The sequence below is a fragment of the Hyperolius riggenbachi genome, chromosome 10, assembly GCF_040937935.1.
Source record: "Hyperolius riggenbachi isolate aHypRig1 chromosome 10, aHypRig1.pri, whole genome shotgun sequence".
NCBI classification, from domain to species: Eukaryota; Metazoa; Chordata; class Amphibia; order Anura; family Hyperoliidae; genus Hyperolius; species Hyperolius riggenbachi.
In genome coordinates, this window is record NC_090655.1 from 131,742,641 (window position 1) to 131,765,322 (window position 22,682).

The following is a 22,682-nucleotide window of genomic DNA, read 5'->3' on the forward strand; positions in this document are numbered from 1 at the left end:
TATTTTTACAAATACCCATGCTGCGTGGGAGAAATATCTCTGTAAATGACAATTTTTTGATTTTTTTTACACACAATTGTCCATTTACAGAGATATTTCTCCCACTCAGCATGGGTATGTGTAAAAATACACCCCAAAACACATTATACTACTTCTCCTGAGTACGGCGATACCACATGTGTGGCACTTTTTTGCACCCTAACTGCGCTAAGGGGCCCAAAGTCCAATTAGTACCTTTAGGATTTCACAGGTCAATTTGCGACATTTGGTTTCAAGACTACTCCTCACAGTTTAGGGCCCCTAAAATGCCAGGGCAGTATAGGAACCCCACAAATGACCCCATTTTAGAAGGAAGACACCCCAAGGTATTCCGTTAGGAGTATGGTGAGTTCATAGAAGATTTTATTTTTTGTCACAAGTAAGCGGAAATTGATTTTAATTGTTTTTTTTTTCACAAAGGGTTATTTTCCGCTAACTTGTGACAAAAAAATAAATCTTCTATGAACTCACCATACTCCTAACGGAATACCTTTGGGTGTCTTCTTTCTAAAATGGGGTCATTTGTGGGGTTCCAATACTGCCCTGGCATTTTAGGGGCCCTAAACCGTGAGGAGTAGTCTTGAAACCAAATGTCACAATGACCTGTGAAATCCTAAAGGTACTCATTGGACTTTGGGCCCCTTAGCGCACTTAGGGTGCAAAAAAGTGCCACACATGTGGTACTGCCGTGCTCAGAAGAAGTAGTATCACGTGTTTTGGGGTGTATTTTTACATATACCCATGCTGGGTGGGAGAAATATCTCTGTAAATGACAATTTTTTGATTTTTTTTACACACAATTTTCCATTTACAGAGAGATTTCTCCCACCCAGCATGGGAATGTGTAAAAATATACCCCAAAACACATTATACTACTTCTCCTGAGTACGGCGATACCACATGTGTGACACTTTTTTGCAGCCTAACTGTGCTAAGGGGCCCAACGTCCTATTCACAGGTCATTTTGAGGCATTTATTTTCTAGACTACTCCTCACGGTTTAGGGCCCCTAAAATGCCAGGGCAGTATAGGAACCCCACAAGTGACCCCATTTTAGACAGAAGACACCCCAAGGTATTCCTTTAGGTGTTTGGTGAGTTCATAGAAGATTTTATTTTTTTGTCACAAGTTAGTGAAAAATAACACTTTGTGAATAAACAATAAAAATCAATTTCCGCTAACTTTTGACAAAAATAAAATCTTCTATGAACTCGTCATACACCTAACAGAATACCTTGGGGTGTCTTTTTTCTAAAAAGGGGTCACTTGTGGGGTTCCTATACTGCCCTGGCATTTTACGGGCCCAAAACCGTGAGTAGTCTGGAAACCAAATTTCTCAAAATGACTGTTCAGGGGTATAAGCATCTGCAAATTTTGATGACAGGTGGTCTATGAGAGGGCGAATTTTGTGGAACCGGTCATAAGCAGGGTGGCCTCTTAGACAAGTTGTATTGGGCCTGATCTGATGGATAGAAGTGCTAGGGGGGTGACAGCAGGTGATTGATGGGTGTCTCAGGGGGTGGTTAGAGGGGAAAATAGATGCAATCAATGCACTGGGGAGGTGATCGGAAGGGGGTCTGAGGGGGATCTGAGGGTTTGGCCGAGTGATCAGGAGCCCTCACGGGGCAAATTAGGGCCTGATCTGATGGGTAGGTGTGCTAGGGGGTGACAGGTGGTGACAGGAGGTGATTGATGGGTGTCTCAAGTTGTGATTAGTGGGGCGAATAGATGCAAGCAATGCACTGGCGAGGTGATCAGGGCTGGGGTCTGAGGGTGTTCTGAGGGTGTGGGCGGGTGATTGGGTGCCCTAGTGGCAGATAAGGGTCTAATCTGATGGGTAGCAGTGACAGGTGGTGGCAGGTGGTGATTGATGGGTAATTAGTGGGTGTTTAGAGGGGAGAACAGATGTAAACAATACACTTGGGAGGTGGTCTGATGGCGGGTCTGCAGGCGATCTGATGGTGTGGGTGGTGTGAGAGATCGCGGAAAAGCCGCCGCATGTACTGGCAGTAAGGCGGCTGTTTCCGCGTCCAACACGGCGGTTTGCACGCGGCGGCGTGCGTCTGGTGTTGCTGGGTCTGTTAGTTCACACAGATGGATGGAGAGCCACACGCGCGCGTGCCATAAGTCAGGACCTTTATACCAGCAGCAGAGGTATCAGCTGATCCGGACGATCAGCTGATTCCTGCTGGACTCCTGATTGGCTGAGTGGCTCGGGCGGGGCGGCAGAGTCCTGCAACTATATATACAGCTTGCTTGTCAGTTGCTGGTTGTCTGCATTGCGAACACTTACGTGGAAGCATTCAGACCATAGTCAGATCCTACAGTGTGTTTGAACCAGGAGGACCTGGGAATTCACACTGAGCCAGATTACTTCTGTTTATTTTTGTGTTATACTCCAGACTAGTTCCAGAGTGCTGAGACCACGGACCTTGCACCCATGACTAGGGAACTGTATTATCATTTGTGTTATTCTCCAGACCTGCTTGTGTCGCCCATCTTCCAGGGGTCATTAGCCACCGGGTCTTATTGCTATTCGCCTGGGACTACGCCCCCTTGGATGTCTCAGGCTGCTGCAAGATCTCTGCACTTCCAAAGGGAGGTATTTCTCATACTGCCAAGGACCACCTACTCCTCGGGTGGTTCTCACTCAAAGTTATTACTGTTGCACCAAACACTCACACTATATCGGTGTCCAGAGGTTAGCAATATATCTGTATTATCAGTGATTCTGCAGATCATCAATAATCGGGTATATATCTGCATTCTTGGAGATACTGCAGATCACCAATAATCAAATTCTCTCTGCGTGCTGACACCAATGGTTACAGGTGGGTGATCAGATTGCCCGCAAGGGGCAGGTTACGAGCTGATTGATGGGTGGCAGTGACAGGGGGTGATTGATGGGTGGCAGTAAGATGGGGTGATTGATGGGTGATTGATAGGTGATTGACAGGTGATTGACAGGTGATCAGTGGGTTATTACAGGGAAGAACAGATGCACTGGCGAATTGATAAGGTGGGGTCTGAGGGCAATCTGAGCATGTGGGCGGGTGATTGGATGCCCGCAAGGGGCATATTAGGTTCTAATCTGATGGATAACAGTGACAGGTTATGACAGGGGGTGATTGATGGGTAATGAGTGGGTGTTTAGAGGAGACAACAGATGTAAACATCGCACTTGGGAGGTGATCTGACGGCAGGTCTGCAGGCGATCTATTGGTGTGGGTGGATGATCAGATTGCCCGCAAGGGGCAGGTTAGGGGCTGATTGATGGGTGGCAGTGACAGGGGGTGATTGATGGGTGATTGACAGGTGATTGACAGGTGATTGACAGGGTGATTGACAGGTGATCAGTGGGTTATTACAGGGAAGAACAGATGTAAATAATGCACTGGCGAATTGATAAGGGGGGGTCTGAGGGCAATCTGAGCGTGTGGGTGGTTGATTGGGTGCCCGCAAGGGGCAGATTAGGGTCTAATCTGATGGGTAACAGTGACAGATGGTGATAGGGGGTGATTGATGGGTGACTGATGGGTAATTAGTGGGTGTTTAGGGTAGATAACAGATGTAAACAATGCACTTGGGAGGTGATCTGACATCGGATCTGCGGGCGATCTATTGGTGTGGGTGGGTGATCAGATTGCCCGCAAGGGGCAGGTTAGGGGCTGATTGATGGGTGGCAGTGACAGGGGGTGATTGATGGGTGATTGACAGGTGATTGACAGGTGATCAGGGGGGATAGATGCATACATTACACAGGGGGGGGGGGGGTCTGGGGAGAATCTGAGTGGTGGGGGGTGATCAGGAGTCCCCAGGGTGCAGTTAGGGACCTAATAAAAAAAAAACGTTAACAGACAGTGACAGGGAGTGATTGATGGGTGATTAGGGGAGTGATTGGGTGTAAACATGGGTCTGGGAGGTGGGCAGGGGGGGTCTGAGGGGTCCTGTGGGCGATTAGGGGGCAGGGGGGGAGGGATCAGTGTGCTTGGGTGCAGACTAGGGTGGCTGCAGCCTGCCCTGGTGGTCCCTCGGACACTGGGACCACCAGGGCAGGAGGCAGCCTGTATAATACACTTTGTATACATTACAAAGTGTATTATACACTTTGTAGCGGCGATCGTGGGGTTAACAACCTGCCGGCACTTCTGAACGGCCGGCGGGTTGTCGGAGCCAGTTGCCGGGGGAAGCGCGCGTCATCAATGACACGATCGCTCCCCCGGCATGCTGAAAGGACGCAATGCCCTTGGGCGTATTGCGGTCCTTTCGACGTCCACTTTGCCGCCGCCCATCGGCTGTGGGCGGTCGGCAAGTGGTTAAATAACATGTTGACAGTATTTACATAGATTGAGGATTAACTGATTTGCTAAATGGTTTTGGCCTACTATGAGAACTGCTAGTTAGCTCAACTCAAGTGTTTTACAATTGATGGATATATTTTAAATTGAGCTATACATGTGATTGAGCAAAATGCATTGAGATGCAGCAAAATGCTTGCTCTTTATCTGCACATATATAAACAGATCTAAATTTAAAAAGGATAGACCAGCGCACTCAGACATGTATCACCTAGTGGTGAAAGAGAATGGCCAGGAACAGCCAGCGCAATAGTATGTCTGTCATTAAAGGAACACTATCGATTAACATTTTAAGATAGGAATTGTTTGTGAAGTGCTGCTAAGTACTGATGTATACATTTCAATGGCAACCTCTTTGTTTACTTATTAAAATACTTTCACACTTTACTGACACCAAAATGTACTGTCAGGATTGCTCCTGTAGCATGTTCTGTCGGTTGCAGTGGAACTGCAACCAGGCAGTCCTGACTTATCTGCTTGCATTTGGTTGCTCAGTTTGGATTGCATTCGCAATAAAGGTCCGTACATACGCCTGATCAAAGGCAACGACGGGTCCGTCGTCACCTCCTGCTGGGCGTGTTTTCAGCAGACAGTACAGCATGTGTACAGTCTGTCGGTGGACTGATAAGGCTGTTTCTGAGCGATCCGCCGGGCGAAAAAAATTATGATATAATGATTTGTATGTGTAGTACAGCTAAGAAATAAAACATTAGGAGCAGAGACATAAGTCTAATATTGTTTCCAGTACAGGAAGAGTTAAGAAGCTCCAGTTGTTATCTATGCAAAACAGCTACAACTTTCAAAGTCACAGAGAGCTCTGTCTTCTGAAGCTTATTATCTCAAGTGTCTGTCACTGTATCTTCTTTTCCTCTGCAGAGAAGGGTTCAAAAGTTCAGTAGGCTGCTCTGCAAAATCATTTAGAATGCTTAGTAGTGTGTAAACTGCAAATATTAGAGAATGATGCAATGTTATGAAAAAAAAAACTATGAAACTGAAAATAAAAATATGAGAATTTGTTTTTGCTACTATTGTTCTAGTAATTATCTGTACTACACATACAATTCATTATATCATAATTTTTTTCGCTTCAGTATCTCTTTAACAAAATGAGTGAAAGTCACAACGACTGAAAGGGGACACAAGGTGGAGTTGGTGCCAGAAATAGTGAGGAGGAAATATTTACAGGTGGCTCAGCTACTGAATAACTAGTTATAGTACTTACAGTAATAGTGGAATGTAGTTAGGCTCAGATATGAAAAAGATGGAGGGTGGTCTCTAGGCAAGAGGCATTAATGCAACCGTCAAACACAAGTCTACCGTGCCCAACAGAGATGGATTCAGATAAAATAAGGGCCTAGGCCAAATATTACTTTTGGCTCCCCCTTATGGTCCCTTTGGTAATCTGAGATGGTAGAAGGGTTAGAGAAAGTCATAGCTGGGCCCCCTGATGCCCATTAGGCCCCAGGCACCTGCCTAGGTTGCCTTGTGAATGATCCTGCTCTGGTGTCCAAAGGAAATCTTGCCGTCTGTAGGCTTTCAATGCTTATGATGCAAACATTAAAATAAAAAGCACAACATACCTTGAAGGTAACTTGTAACATGTTTCTTTTATTAATCAGAATTAAACCAAAAGAGAACAGAAGGAACAGACACAAGACTTTAGCAATCTGCTCTTCATGATTAGTCTGCTTTCCCCTGCTATTCTTAAATCTGTACACTCACTGCATCCTCCTGCTGTCAGCAACACACTGTACATTTCTCTCTCTCTTTTATCATCTCCACAGGTTGCCTCTCACGAAACTTTCCTATTCATACAACCTCGCTATACATTTCATGCTCCTCCAACCCATAAATCTAAATCCCTCCCTCTCCTCCGGTCGCTCTGCCTCCTACTTCTCCTTGCTTCAGGTGACATTTCACAAATCTCCCTCTCTGCCTGCTCACTCCTCACTCTTACACTCTAATCACACTGCTAACAGCCAGCCACATGCACACCGTAGCCGCCAGAACCTTTTAATATTCCTCTTCTCCCCCCTCCTCCCCCACCTATCTCTGCTGCTCTCTGGAATGCCTGCTCAGTCTGCAACAAACTTCCTTTCATCCACGACCTCTTCAATTCCAGTGCCTTCACCTTCTTTGGGGTCACAGAAACATGGCTGACTCCTTCTGACACGGTCTCACCTGCCACACTCTCTTATGGGGGATTACACTTTAGTCACACTCCTAGAAGTGGGAATAAATATGGTGGTGGTGTGGGCATTCTTCTCTCCGATAGATGCTCCTTCAAGCCGCTCACCCCCATTCCTTCTCTTTCTCTGCCTTCCTTTGAAGTCCATGCAGTTCGTCTATACTCTCCCTCTAATCTCCAGATCGCAATAATCTACCGCCCTCCTGGCCCTGCTTCTTTCTTCCTAGATCACTTCTCTGCATGGCTCCTCCAGTTCCTGTCCTCCGAAATCCCTACCATTATTATGGGTGACTTTAACATTCATGTTGACACTGACAATTCTGCCGCCACTAAACTTCTGTCACTTACTTCCTCCTACGGCCTGTCTCAGTGGTCCACTGCTCCGACTCACTCTAATGGTCATACACTCGACCTCGTATTCACTCGTCTCTGTTCTATCACTGGTTTCACTAAAACTCCTCTCCCGCTCTCTGATCATAACTTACTAAACTTCTCTCTCTCCCCCTTTCTTCCTTCCACGCTGCCTCAAACACTCTCCCATGTGCGCAGGAACTACCGCAACATAGACATTCAATCGATCCCTGTTGCCCTGGCACCTCTCCTCACACAACCCTTCTCTGACCCTGACTCAGCAGCTGCACACTACTACAGCTCAATCACACAAGTCATGGATGCAATCGCACCTCTCACCAATGTCTGCCCACACCGTGTCAGTCGCCAACCCTGGCTGACCAAAGCTACTAAACAGCTAAAGGGGTGCTATAGGGTAGCTGAACGGCATTGGAGAAAAAACAATACTAATGAGGATTTCATTTCATACAACAAAGCCCTGAACAAGTTTAGAATTGCTCTCTCTTCTGCAAAACAATCATACGTTTCCTCCATCATATCCTCCCACTTGCACAATCCAAAGCGCCTGTTCAGCACTTTCAACTCCCTTCTCCGTCCACCCCCTCCTCCTCCTTCTTCATGCTTATCAGCTGAAGATTTTGCAACATACTTTACAGATAAAATTGCCAAAATCTGTAGTGTTTTTTCCATGCAGACATCACATTCCATCTCCACTCCTTTTGTTGACTGTTCTCTTTCCAGTTTCTCTCCACTCTCCGAACATTCGCTCTCTTCTCTTATCTCCAAATCCCATATAATCACCTGTTCTTTGGATCATATCCCATCCCATCTCATTCCACAGCTATCCTCATCCCTTATCCCTGCCTTAACATCGCTGTTTAACCTATCCCTCTCCACTGGAATTTTTCCATCCTCACTCAAGAAGGCGGTTGTAACACCACTACTTAAAAAACATCTCTAGACCCCACCGAACTTGCCAACTACCGCCCAGTGTCACTTCTCCCATTTGCATCTAAATTACTTGAACGCCACATTCATGCTGTACTAAGTCAGTATTTATCTGCAAATTCCCTGCTTGATCAGTTTCAGTCTGGCTTCCGGGCAAACCACTCCACAGAAACAGCCCTCACCAAAGTGGCCAATGATCTCCTCACAGCTAAATCCAAAGGCTATTATTCCATACTAATCCTTCTAGATCTGTCATCAGCATTTGACACTGTGGACCACACTTTACTCCTACAGATCCTTTCATCTACAGAAATAAAGGACCTCGCTCTCTCCTGCATATCTTCCTACTACTACCTCTCAGGAAGATCTTTCACTGTTTCTTATTCAGATCAGGCCTCCTCTTCACAACCTCTGTCTGTAGGGGTACCTCAAGGCTCTGTCCTCGGTCCCCTCCTCTTTTCCATTTACATGTACGGTCTTGGTAACTTAATCAACTCATTTGGTTTTCAATACCACCTATATGCAGATGATACACAACTGTACCTCTCAGCCCCAGACCTTAACTCCCTCCTCATACGAGTTCCCGACTGTCTGTCCGCTATATCTTATTTCATGTCCTCTCGCTTCTTAAAACTTAATATGAACAAAACAGAACTAATAGTCTTTCCACCATCTCTGTCCACCTCTTTGCCTGATATTACAATAAATGTTAATAACACGCCTATAACTTCAGTTACCAAAGCACGGTGCTTAGGGGTAAAATTTGATTCTTCTCTCTCATTTATTCCTCACATTAACTCCCTAATCAGCTCCTGTCACCTCCAACTCAAAAACATAGCACGTATCCATCCTTTTCTCTCTCATGACACAACCAAAATGTTAATACATGCGCTTATTATTTCTCATTTGGACTATTGCAATATACTGCTTGGTGGACTTCCAACTAACCGACTAGCACCGCTCCAATCTGTACTGAACTCTGCTGCTCGACTCATTCATCTCTCCTCTCGCTCTTCCTCTGCTGATCCTCTCTGTCAAGCTCTTCACTGGCTACCAATCAACCAAAGGATCCAGTTCAAACTCTTAACCCTAACCTACAAAGCTCTCCACAATCTCTCTCCCCTATACATCTCCTCACTAGTTTCCAGATATCAACCCAACCGCAATCTCAGATCAGCACATGAGCTTCTTTTATCCTCTTCTACAATTACCTCCTCACATTCACGGGTACAAGACTTCTCACGTGCCTCACCCCTCCTCTGGAATGCCCTCCCACAGCACATCCGCCACTCTGCCATCTTTGAACTCTTTAAACGCTCCCTCACAACCCACCTTTTCCGACAAGCATATTCTCTAGCTTAGGCCATGCACCCTTCAACCTTGCATCCACATTTATTCCTCACTAAATAACCTAATCATGCACTGCCTGTACATATAATGTATACTTCCCCCACCTCTTGTTTCCACCCCATTCCTATAGACTGTAAGCTCGCAAGGGCAGGGCTCTCACCCTTTTGTGTCATGGAATGTTATTTTAATTGCTTGCACTCTGTTATACATTTATACATTTTAGTCATCATGTTACATCTGCTATTGTAATCACCTGTTCTGTATTTCGTACCAGTGTTCATATTTGATGTATATCATTGTATGTACCATTATGTATCCCTTGTTTGTTTTCTTACATTGTACAGCGCCACAGAATATGTTGGTGCTTTATAAATAAATAATAATAATAATCAATTTGCAAATTATTTTAGCAGAAATTGTATTTCCTTTTCAAAAATCCTGCAAAACAACACACTTTAAAAATAGTACAGGCAATAATTTATCAAACTAGAACAGCTTCACTGACTGCCCACACAACAAAATCATCTCTGTTTGCTGTAATTAAACTGGGCTTAATCTAACTGCTGCTCAAATCTCTGTGGAGTTGGAGTCACTTTGCATTTTGATGTCCTTTGTGAATTTATGACTGTGTTTCATACATGAGTGCGAAAATAATTGCTCCAAAAATGCACTTGTACACACACAGATAAAATGTTTAACAGATTTACGACACATATTTTTCGTGTCAGGAGTACATTACAAATAAAAATAGTTGTATTTTTCCTAGTCCTCATTTCAGCTGAATGTCAAGTGCAGACCATTTAAAATATTCAAAATGGGCGGCGTAACTTAATTTGCAACATAAACGCACAACTACATTATTAGCTGGAGACATTTCCGAGATAAACATTTCTAATTATACTTAACTCTGGAAAGCTAAACTAGAGTATTTCCTTGCTAGTTCTGGCTGCAGACAAATGCAAATGAAATCGATAAACTCATGGTAAAACTAGTTACATGATTAAACAATGTACTAATGCAACTTGAATGTCCTTGTCACCACAACATTGACCCAGTAAGATCATTATTTTAATCAATTTTTGTGGGGTCAGGCCAAGAGCATGATAATATACAAAGTCCCTGTATTCAAGACACATACACCTTACAGGAATCAGTTATTAGTGGCTTGTGAAGACAGATTAGATGGGCATCCTTTGAACTTCTCAAGCTGGAATTTTGATGCTTCTGCAGCTCTCGTATTTTGAATAAAGGAATAGATAGTTCAAATTGCATTTCAATTAAACAACAGGGGTGCAGTAAATGAGAAATTAGAATTAATGTAACAGTCAGAGGATCAGTTTCGTTAAAACTGATGCTTTTCACATATTTCTGCTGCCCTCTCAAAAAAGATATAATTGACACTAAACAAATTCTGAGTATTCTTATTGGCTTTTTAGTAGGAGGCCATGTTGGTCTCTTTTAGTCCCCTATACGTTCTTAGTAGTTTTGGGTTACACTTAGCTGCTTGGGTATTCTGTATATCACTGGAACTTGTCTGAATATAGAATTTACTTCAATAAACAAGTCTTGCTTAATAATATACTACCGGTATGCAGATATGTCTTTTTCCATAGGAGGATGTGTAAGTAAGACTGTGGCATGAAGAGCAGCAATGCTTCCTTGAGTGTCAGTAATATATAAGGCATAGTGCATGTGTAAAGGAAATCTGAAAATAAAATTTGATGTCATTTCTTATAAGATTTTTATTCTCAATATGATTTTTTTTGTGTTCATTATTTGGCCTCTATCTGTTGTGGCCACATTTATTTAAATTGTGTTTTTTAACCACACTTCACCATGTGATGTGCATGACATGTAGGGGACATAGTGATTGCAATTTGTTGGGAACATGTTTTATTTGACAAAATATAATTCAGTGCCCCAGCAGTATCATGATGGTGAACCAGTCCTTAGTTTAAAATGTTTAACAGAGTAACCAAGCAGCTCAGGGTGACCCAAACTACTAGGAATGTATAGGGGGATGAAAGGAACCAAAAAGCCCTCCTACTAAAAAAGCAAAGCCTGGTGTAATTGCCTTCTTAAAACAGAAGGAAATTTGCAATAATTCAGTTATAAATGAACATTTGTGGTTACCCACAATGCACACCTACTAAATATGCAAATTATCCCTTTCCGCCCTTGTTAAAGAGACTCTGAAGCGAGAATAAATCTCGCTTCAGAGCTCATAAATAGCAGGGGCACGTGTGCCCCTGCTAAAACGCCGCTATCCCGCGGCTAAACGGGGGTCCCTTCACCCCCAACCCACCCCCCGCAAAAGTGTGTCGTAGAAAAAGTCGCTGGCTGTCTCTTCCTGGAGGCAGGGCTAACGGCTGCAGCCCTGCCTCCAGTCGCGTCTGTCAGCGGCGCATCGCCGCCTCTCCCCCGCCCCTCTCAGTGAAGGAAGACTGAGAGGGGCGGGGGAGAGGCGGAGATACGCGCTGACAGACGCGCGTGGGGCAGGGCTGCGGCGGTTAGCCCTGCCCCAACCAGGAAGTGCTCCCCCGGTGTATCGAGGGGGATTTGGGGGTGAAGGGACCCCCGTTAAGCCGCGCTATAGCGGCGTTTTAGCAGGGGCACACATGCCCCTGCTATTTATGAGGTCTGAAGCGAGATTTATTCTCGCTTCAGACTCTCTTTAAGCCAAGCAAGCATCCAGAACCGCTGGTTTATAGCAAGCCTATAGCTTTAAGTTTTACACAGCCATACCAAACCCACATGTAGACAGCCTGTTTCGGACTTTTGGTCCTCATCAGTACATGGCAGGGATTGATAAGGCTGTTTAAAATGTTTAAGGACCCTTATTTTACTGTGCCAGTGTCTTGTAGACCTGTTAATTAGTGATTGATTTACGAAGTCACTTTATAGTAGCGTATTTTACCTGATCAGTGCTTTCTCCCCAAAATAATCCCCAACTCCAAGTTTTTTTATTTCCTGTGGGTCCTGAGATCCTTCAACAGCTTGTGTCACACATACCTACAGAAAAGGAACATAGGTCATCAAAGCAGTCAGTGCAATGTAAAAGAGTGCACAAGCTAAGGATTAAAAAAAATCAAGTAAATGCATGCACATTTTTTTTTTAAAAAACATTTTTATAAATAGGATAATGAAAGAAACACTACACAGAATGAAAAAAGGTCTTCTTCTGGATCAAACAGCATTGTGTCTATGACAAGATAAGTTCAGTGTACACAAAAGAGGGCTGCTCTATCTCAAAGGCTTTAGTTGTTGATACGGCCGGGTGAAAAACTGGCAAAGAAAGCTATAATGTCTGCCAAACAAAACACTGCACTATGAAACTCAGACACTTATTTATATAGCAAAGGGCTGCTTAGCTTAGCCCTCAAAATAAATGTGGAGCTTTGAAGCAATTTGTAAATATTTTGGCAGGGTTTAATACACTGGGAAATATTAGTGTTCTTCTTTTAGAGGTGCAGTCTCTATTTTGAAAACAAGTCCTTCCATCATTATGTCCTCCTCAATGTACAGATAAATAGAAATAAAAATAAATTATTAACTAAAAATTTTGCTTATTTTACGCACACATTTTCAATTTGTTTCACCTAAAGTATGAATTCCTGATCATTTGGGGTGACAATTTTAACTGATGTTTGTACAGAGATGTTGCTCAGTGCTCAGCTTATTCTGCTCTAAGTGGAATGGGGGTGAGGGTGTGAGTGGATGGCGATCTACTGTGGAAAGCTGTCCTTCATGGCTGATCGCTAAAGAGGAGGTAGCTGACACTAAGGGCCGGGGGCCACGCATGATTTCCAAATCACAAAGTACCTTTCAATAAGATTCCCAGAGAAAAAGTTTTTTACCACTAATTGCCTTCAATGAGAGCGCTCCAGAATTTGCAGCAAAAGTGCAGGCAGCAGTTTTTCGATCGCCCTGTGATCGGAATGCTGTTGTGGAACCACCCCATAATGTTCCACTGTTGCAGCGCTTTTCTGAACACCAGTGATCGGAAAGCGATTCTAAAGAGCCGCTTGAGGGCACCAGCCCTTAGGGATACTTGTGCACACTCATACAAAATTGTTTCCTGAAATTGTCACAAATGATTTTGTTTAGGAAAATTGAATAGGTGTACAAATCTAGGCTTGGTTAGACTTTGCGTTCAAATTTATATAATTTCATTGTTTTGTTTCAGATGCTAAAATATTGGAACCTTCATCATTAAAGGATTAATGGAAACAACTAAACTGCTTATTAATTTTTATAAAACCTATAGATTAGCAGGCACATGGGGTGGCTGGGATCATCTGTGAGAACACTCAAATGGCAACCATTGAACTACAGGGTGGGTCATTTATATGAATACACCTTAACAAAATGGGAATGGTTGGTGATATTAACTTCCTGTTTGTGGCACATTAGTATATGTGAGGGGGGAAACTTTCCAAGATGGGTGATGACTATGGTGGCCATTTTAAAGTTGGCCATTTTGAATCCAAATTTAGTTTTTTCAATAGGAAGAGGGTCAAGTGACACATCCAACTTATTGAGAATTTCACAAGAAAAACAATGATGTGCTTGGTTTTAACATAACTTTATTCTTTCATGAGTTATTTCCAAGTTTCTGACCACTTATAAAATGTGTTCAATGTGCTGCCCATTGTGTTGGATTGTCAATGCAACCCTCTTCTCCCACTCTTCACACACTGATAGCAACACCGCAGGAGAAATGCTAGCACAGGCTTCCAGTATCCGTAGTTTCAGGTGCTGCACATCTCGTATCTTCACAGCACAGTTGCCTTCAGATGATCCCAAAGATAAAAGTCTAAGGGGGTCAGATCAGGAGACCTTGGGGGCCATTCAACTGGCCCACGATGACCAATTCACTTTCAAGGAAAATGTTCATCTAGGAATGCTTGGACCTGACACCCATAATGTGGTGGTGCACCATCTTGCTGAAAAAACTCAGGGAACGTGCCAGCTCCAGTGCATAAAGAGGGAAACACATCATCATGTAGCAATTTTGCATATCCAGTGGCCTTGAGGTTTCCATTGATGAAGAATGGCCCCACTATCTTTGTACCCCATATATCACACCGTTCCATCAATTTTTTTGTTCCAACAGTTTTTGAGGGATCTATCCTATATGGGTTAGTGTCAGACCAATAGTGGTGGTTTTGTTTGGTAACTTCACCATTCACATAAAAGTTTGCCTCATCAATGAACAAAATCTTCTGCGTAAACTGAGGGTCCTGTTCCAATTTTTGTTTTGCCCATTCTGCAAATTCAGTGCGCCGATTTGGGACTGGGTCATCCTTGTTGAGATGCTGCAGTAGCTGGAGTTTGTAAGGGTGCCATTTGTGAGTAGCTAATATCTGCCGAAGAGGTGTTCAACTAATGCCACTCTCCAGTGACATGTGGTGAGTGCTACGCTGTGGGCTCTTGCTGAATGAAGCTAGGACAGCCACTGATGTTTCTTCATTAGTGACAGATTTCATGCACCACATTTTGGCAAATCAAACACTGAACCAGTTTTACGAAACTTAGCAAGCAGTTTGCTAACTGTAGCATGGGAGATGGGTGGTCTCGTAGGGTGTCTTGCATTGATATCTGCTGCAATGACCCGGTTACTATGTTCACCAGACATCAGCACAATTTCTACCCGCTCCTCACGTGTTAACCTCGGCGACATGTCAATGGCTGTAAACAAAGTGAAACTTGTAAATAACTCATGAAATAATAAAGTTATGTTAAAACCAAGCACACCATTGTTTTTCTTGTGAAATTCGCAATAAGTTTGATGTGTCACATGACCCTCTTCCTATTGAAAAAACAAAAGTTGGATTCAAAATGGCAGACTTCAAAATGGCCGCCATGGTCACCACCCATCTTGAAAAGTTTTCCCCCTCACATATACTAATGTGCCACAAACAGGAAGTTATATCACCAACCATTTCCATTTTATTAAGGTGTATCCATATAAATGGCCCACCCTGTAGATCCAGGGGACTTAATGTGCACAGACAACAGTGAAGTATGCTGAAAGTCCAAAGACGTTTATCCCGATAAAGTGCAGTTGCAGCACAGTTACATCAGGGCACAAACTTGTATTCAAGTATATCAATGCAATATTAGCAAAAAAGTGGATAATTATAATCCTGAATCAGTGAGTGACAGTGGGTGCCAGGGGGTTCATGGCCTAATGGCTCTTTCGCATAACTGCACCTTAACAGCAATAAACAACTATTTAGTGCCCAACTTTCACCTCTGTTTGGGCTTTTATCAATTTTTTGGCAGACATGATTGGAGGGGGTGGGCATTTTGCACCAATAGTTTTGCTCTAAAGAAGATCTAAGAAAGTTGTGAGATATACTGCCCTGACATCTTGATCGCTATGCAGATCTCACATGGTTCCAGTGATATACAAAGCACACATATTTTGTTTTGCTAGCAGTTCTTTTTAAAACTCAGTAAATAAGAGAAGATGTTTCTGTAACCCACAAACCCCTGCTGATTAGTATAATTGTGGAACACACTGTTCCACTGCAAGAAAACAGATTAATGGTTGTTGCGGAGACTGAGTCCACTGGACAGACACAACACTTGACTCTTTGGGGTTGCAATGCACAGGTGGTCAAATTACAAGAACACATTAATACGTCATTTGGCTTGAATCTGTTCGCTGATAGAAGTTGTATTTTTTTTTCTACTTTAATGAATAGATTTTACATTTCATCCTTGAGAAATCAGTTTCTGTGAAGAAGTTGCCAGATGAGCCAACAGCATATTGTTTGCAGGGAATCCCTGGAGCCTGCACTTGCCGGTCTGTTCATGCCTTCTTGGATCCTTTATTTTCATGTCGAAAACCTCCTCAGATGCAACCAGACTTCTAATTGCTTAAATGAGGAACTGGCAGATCACCGGCGAGTGAGAAAGCCAACCACATCTAATTTGTATCAACACCAGAAGGGGCTGTGTTGCTTTATGATTCGGCTCTAATTCCAGTCAACACCAGCAGGTCTGTGAGTGCAAAGAAGCCATCTCATCCACTATAATGATGTGTACAGCCAGAATGGAATGTTTGTAAACAAGTAGCAGCTCTCGCAAATGACATCCTGCTGCTTCCGAATCAACAATATTTTGATATTTTGATTCTATTTTAAAGAGAACCTTTTTATATTCAACTAAGGGGAAAAACTGTTATTCATAAGGAGATTTGTACACATTGTCAACCAGCATGGGAATAATTTGTAACTTCTTTTATTTTTTTTTAATGAATAAAAATGTTATTGATCGAAAGACAAGCGTCACAAAAGAAAAAGGACATATACAATGCGCTGTAGCTCCACCCCTTTGCACGCACGTCAGTGCAATTACAGCATTATGTGGTACAGAAGGGGATCAAAGTATCAGACTTTTTTTAGGACACTTTGATCCACATAGCCTGACACTGTGATGGACTAGCCCAAATGCTTCCACATAATGTTAAAATTATGTGTCATGTCAGCAAAGCATAGGGCTGGCAACAATTTAAAGGGGCTAATATCCTGTCAGACTAAATGCAGCAACATGTCCCCTTGCGGGGGGCAATGTTTTACTGTGTTGGATTATATTCTACATTGAGCCTTTACTGGAAAATGTCAATGTCGGATACAGTCGGACACAGGGTTGGAAGGGTTAAACAAGCTGGAGGATAGGTTCACACTAACTCGTTGTGTTGTGTGGGACAATATAATCGCATAGCAAACGCAATGTTATTATTCCGTAATGCTCTGATCACTTTGTCACGTAACAATGTTTGAATTTTATGTTTGATCGACCTGAACTGAACAATATTGTCTTGTTCAGTTGAATGTCCAGCGAATCAAACTCATGGATATTCAACAAACACTAGCCAGCACTCTTGACTTGGATCACTAAAGTTCCAGATTCGATTCCTTGCCAGGACAATTCTGTCTGACGTTTGTATGTTCTTTACCTGCTTGTGTGAGGTTCCGATCGGCACTCTGGTCTGGTTTCCTCCTACATCCCAAAAATATGCAGGAAGCTTACCTAGCATGGGGATAACTAAAACATCTATTTGGTTTAAAGGGGGCAGGAAATAGTGGTAGTAGAATATCAGTAAATTTACTGATATTCTATTACTTCATTCATATAGTGAAATATTGGTAATATTTGCAGATTTTTCACTATGACCTAACCTCTCCCTACTCTCACACAGAACCTCCCTGGTGGTGCCTAACTTTAACCCCTCCCGCATGCCTAACCCCCCCCCCCCACACACACACACACACACACACACACACTCCGGTGGGTGCCTAACCATAATCCCCATACCGAGCAACTAATCTTAACCCTATGATCACCTAACCTTAATATCAAGACAAATGTGGGGCGACTGGGGGACCCGGGGCCACGCACTATGTGAACTGCAGCTACTGCACAGTTCGCATAGCGGAGCCCATATTTGTATGTGCATCCTTCAGCTGTTTGAGATATTATACTATGACTGCAGACATTAGGTTGTGAGCCACTTTGATGGACAGTCTGTGACATTATTTATTCTCTGTAAAGCTCTACAGAAAATGTCAGCTATGCATAATAATGATCAATAATGGCGGTCAATATTGCTTAGCTTTGCATTCAGATGTGTTTTTTTAATAGACTCATTTGACAGAACATTACTGGTATTTTTGATGCGGTAAGACTGACAGAATGCAGCAAGGAGAAGCTAATGTCACGCCGGTCAGTATAAGAAGCAATTGTGTGTTAGAGCTTATGAAACATGCTAATAAATGTCGGCGGGTCGGCAGGACAAAACTTAGGAGCATGGTGTGCATGTCCTGTGCCCCAAAACAGGTTTTTATGATTCAAACAGCTAAAAACATGTCAAATATAAACAAATAATTAAATCTACAGGTGCACCCAGCATTGGTGATATCATGGTGGGGAGCAACTGCAACCCTATTCCTACAACTCCGCATACATGATTTTGGCAAATTATTTGTGAAAGTGAAATTTCAGTTTAATAACCTTCTTTTCACACATACATACATATAAACAGGAGTACAATCATATTTGCTTACTTCATATGCAGGCTGTTTTCTGCTTAAAGCAAACCTGTAAGTTTTCAAGGAGAAAATAATCTGATACTTTCCTTGGTTTTTACTTTTTACAGCTCCATGGCTGCTGGGCAGGGGGGGGGGGGGGGGGGGGTTACAGTGTTAGCTAAGTAGTGTGTGTGGGGTTAATTTTAGGGATTAGGTAGGTAGTTTGAGTGGGTGGGGGGTTAAGTTAGAGATTCGGTATGTAGTTTGTGTGGGTGGGTGGGGTAGTTTTAGGCAGGCAGTAGGTAGGTAGTTTGTGCGGGTGGGAGGGGGGTCAGTTTTAGACATTAGGTAGGAAGTGAAGTTTGTGCAGGGGGGGGGGGTAGTTTTAGGCATGGGGGGCGGTTAGAGTGAGTCGGCGGGGGTAGGGTTCTGTGTGAGAGTAGGGTTAGGTTTTGCCCTAGTAGAATATCGCTATTTAATATCGATAGTTTACGTTGTTATAGTAAAATATTGGTATTTAACCACTTCAACCCAAAGGGGTTTTTACCCTCACAGACAAGAGCGAATTTCACCTTTCAGTGCTCATCCCTTTCATTTGCCAATAGCTTAATCACTACTAATAACAATTAAATTATCTATATTTTGTTTTTTTCACCACCAATTAGGCTTTTTGAGGTTGATATTTGTTTTCAGTAATTACTTTATTTTCTATGCATTTTAAAGGGAAAAAACAAGTAAAAAATGAAAAAAATACACCATTTCTCCAATTTCCTACCGTATAGTTTTAATATAAACCCTGCTACTGTACATAAAACCCACACATTTTATCTGCCAATTTGTCCTGGTTATTACAAGATTTAAATGATGTCCCTAGTACAAAGTATGGTGACAATATATTAGTTGAAAATAAAGGTGTAATTTGTCTATGTTGTGTTTTTTATTTTATTTTTCTCACGTGCACGTGCGCGGTAACACGTGCATGCGCGCACGTGCACAGCAACGGTCTAGTGCATCAGAAACTAGGGAGTAGCATCTCAAATGATCCAAGGCAGAACACACTACAAAACAGAAGCCTCCAGCAATCAGAACATTTTTTTTGTTGCCTTGCAGGATGCATAAATACACTTTTACATTTCTTTCTACTGTAATAAACATCTGTTACATTATGTTAAGACAACGGTATTGAAAGGTTTATGGAGGCAGCCATATGTATTTCCTTTTAAACAATACCAGTTGCCTGGCAGACCTGATTGTCTATTTGGCTGCAGTAGTGTTTGATTCTGACTAGAAACAAGCATGCAGCTAATCTCGTCAGATCTGACAATAATGTCAGAAACACCTGATATGCTGCAGGCTTGTTCAGGGTCTATGGCTAAAAGTATTAGAGACAGAAGATCCACGGAGCTACCAGTTAACTGGTATAGCTTAAAAGAAGATAAATATAGCATACCACTCACTGCAGTTGTTCTGGTGTTATTCTGACACTACTGCAGCCAACTGCCAGGCAACTGGTATTGTTTAAAAGGAAATAAATATGGCAGCTTCCAGTTGTCCTTTAAGTCTGTCCTTTGTCCTAATTTGTTTTTATTGACTGTATTTCGACATTAATACAGAGTTTATGGTAAGTATACAGTGTGGGGTATAGTACTGATTTTTAACTAGGCCTATTTTTAACATTGACTCTCAAGCAACCAGAAACTACACTTATCTGGCATTAGCCAATCCCCTTTGGTGTCGGATAATGGGGGTTTTATTGTACTACAGATTTTTTGGATAGTGAGCTGCATTTCACAAATAATAACCTGCTATCTCTGTTGCAGTATCTTATATCAAACAATGATTAATTAACCAAAGAAGAATAATGACCATCCTATTGATTTTTGCAAATAAAAATCAACTGGCTCGATACGTTCGCCTTTTCTATCTCCTGCACTGGAGAGAGATTGCTGGGAAAATATGGCAAGATAGATCAAACTACTCTCATGAGACGCTTGGTTTCTATATAATTAGTTTGTACCTTTCCTTTGGCAATTATGAAGAATGTGTTGCCCTCTTCTCCTTCTCTGATGATATAATCTCCTTTGTCATAGAAGTCCTGTGGAACAAGAATAATAAGAGTTTGAATAGGAAGGCTGCAATCACACACAGTGGGAGGTAATCACAGATAATTGCATCTCTCATCTTTTGCCATGATTGTACTGATGACCTTATGCCCTTAACTGACCAATATCAAGATCCTTGACATTGATCTTACAGTAGGTGTTAAGTGCTTTCTATCATCAGTGCACGTAATAATTATTTTGATTATGATTCCGCCTATGGCAAAGAGAAATGAGATTAAAGACGTTATAAGTGGAGGAATACAGGCATACTTTACCCAGGTCATTAATGTATATTTCATACACTGAGCTGTTAATGCACATCACTGATGCTATCAGCTCTGTCTGCACTTCTGCATTAAGTTTGTTGTTGCTAACATTGTAAAGTCTTTTTCTTTGTTAATTATTCAGCTTTAGACCTTCAGTTTGGAAACATGCTGTTCTGTTCTACCAATGTATCTAATACATAATCTCAACACTTATGCATCGATTTTATAGATTTATTTATTTTTTTGCGGATGGCAACACATTTAACAATTAATCAAGGCATTAATCCAACACTTAACAAGATACAGTTATGATTTTTCATGCAATTCTGAGCTGCTTCTGTCAGAGGTATGTTAGCATGGCTGATCATGAAATGGCTGCTTAACCAGACCCAGGATACAGGCTATACTCCCAAAACTAACATTTCAGAAACTACTCTTAGTTATATAAAAGAACATTTAAAAGCATTCCGAAAGTATCCCCTGTGTGTAAAATTGTTTATGTTCACTGCTGCAAACAGGAGAATCTTGCTTACCCAGGCTAGAGTCGAAACAGTACAAAAGGGCGCATGCGGCTAGTGGACTAATTGGGCACTGCCATAGGTGCCAATACAAAATATTGATATGCGGGTGCCGAAGCGGAAATTCGGGCAGCTGTTAAATGGCGGACGCTGGTACAGTTGCCCAAATGCTGATATTTTGCAGGGCCCAACAATTTTTGTTTCTTTAAATTTTTTAGGGATGAGGGGTGTATTGCTGTGGATGCGATGTGATCACGTGGCATCGCACCACAGCTAGTGGAGGGGGCGTTCACAGATACGCAGTGTGTGTGGGGGGGAGTTCAGTTTTAGGCATTAGGTAGATAGTGTGTGCAGGGGGGGGGGGGGGTTTAAGGCATTAGGTAGGTAGTGTGTGCAGAGGAAGGAGTTTAGGTTAAGGAATCAGGTAGGTAGTGTGTGCAGGGGTTAAGGGTTAGGCATTAGGTAGGTAGTGTGTGCGAGCTGGGGGAAGGTTTACGTATTAGGTAGGTAGTGTGTGCGGGGGGGGGGGGATGTTAGGTTAACGCATCAGGTAGGTGGTGTTTGCACAGGGGGAGGGGTTAAGGTTAGGCATCAGGTGGGAGGGTTAAAATATCGGTATTTAATATCGATATTTTAAACTTTTATAGTAAAATTTTGGTATTTAATACCGATGTTTCACTATCGGCCTTTAGAGGGCGCCCAAATTTCCAGGTTCCTTTATTTAATGTACACGGCTAGGGTTTCCATCTTTTGTCACTTAACAGCAAACAATTATAAATCTGTTATCCAATAGTCTCCAGATCTCTGTCCTTACAAAATCAATGTAAAGTCAGTGTAAGCAAGTCCTCATAGTGTTACATTTTAGCATGTTTACTTCTTAAAAGTCATCATTACTCAGAAGCATTTGCTTTTCGGAATAATATTTTGGGCAATATCCCTTTAAAGAAAAAAATAACATTTATCTTAGCAGATGTAAAATACTCCAGTAACAGCATTCAGTGCATCAAACGACAAAATATTCACGTGAGAAACCCATTCCCCGGATTATTTGCAAGTGTCTGATAGAGAATGAGTCATTTGCTCAGTGAGGGACAAATAATTTGTCAAGCAATGCTGCACTCACTAAATACTAAATTGTGATTGTTCTCTTCATTCTTAATGAGGACTCTGCCAACGTAATACCATGTCAGCAAATCCTTGCCTCTCCATGCTGCAGCCACTAGAATTTTAATCACACTGCTTCTTAAAGAACCATGAATTGAAGGGCTAAAGATACCCACGAACACAAGGTGGCATGTGTTGTAGAGGTGTCAGCTGACTGGCAATTTTTTTGAAAGAACATACATACATATATGGCTAATACATCCTCCTAGTTATAGAGCAGGGATGGAATGAGGAGAGTAAATATTTCCAATCTCAACTTATCCTGGAGAAAAATGCAGTAAGACTCATCAATCTAAACTAAGCCCAAACTCTCAAATTACAGCATGTCTGTATTTCCACCAGACCCAAATTTGCCAAC

At 42.4% G+C, this 22,682-nt stretch overlaps 1 protein-coding gene across 11 annotated transcripts in view; it reads right to left on the reverse strand.

Annotated features, from left to right (window-relative positions):
* The window catches only part of LOC137536102 (cGMP-dependent protein kinase 2-like), an 843,621-nt gene that overhangs the window by 134,168 nt on the left and 686,771 nt on the right, over positions 1-22,682 (reverse strand). For all 11 annotated transcript variants that reach the window (XM_068258139.1, XM_068258141.1, XM_068258140.1 and 8 more), the window contains 2 exons: positions 20,292-20,369; positions 12,151-12,245 (listed from right to left, as the gene is read on the reverse strand). In XM_068258139.1, coding sequence (XP_068114240.1) covers positions 12,151-12,245; positions 20,292-20,369 — 173 coding nt within the window. The remainder of the gene's footprint in view (positions 1-12,150; positions 12,246-20,291; positions 20,370-22,682) is intronic.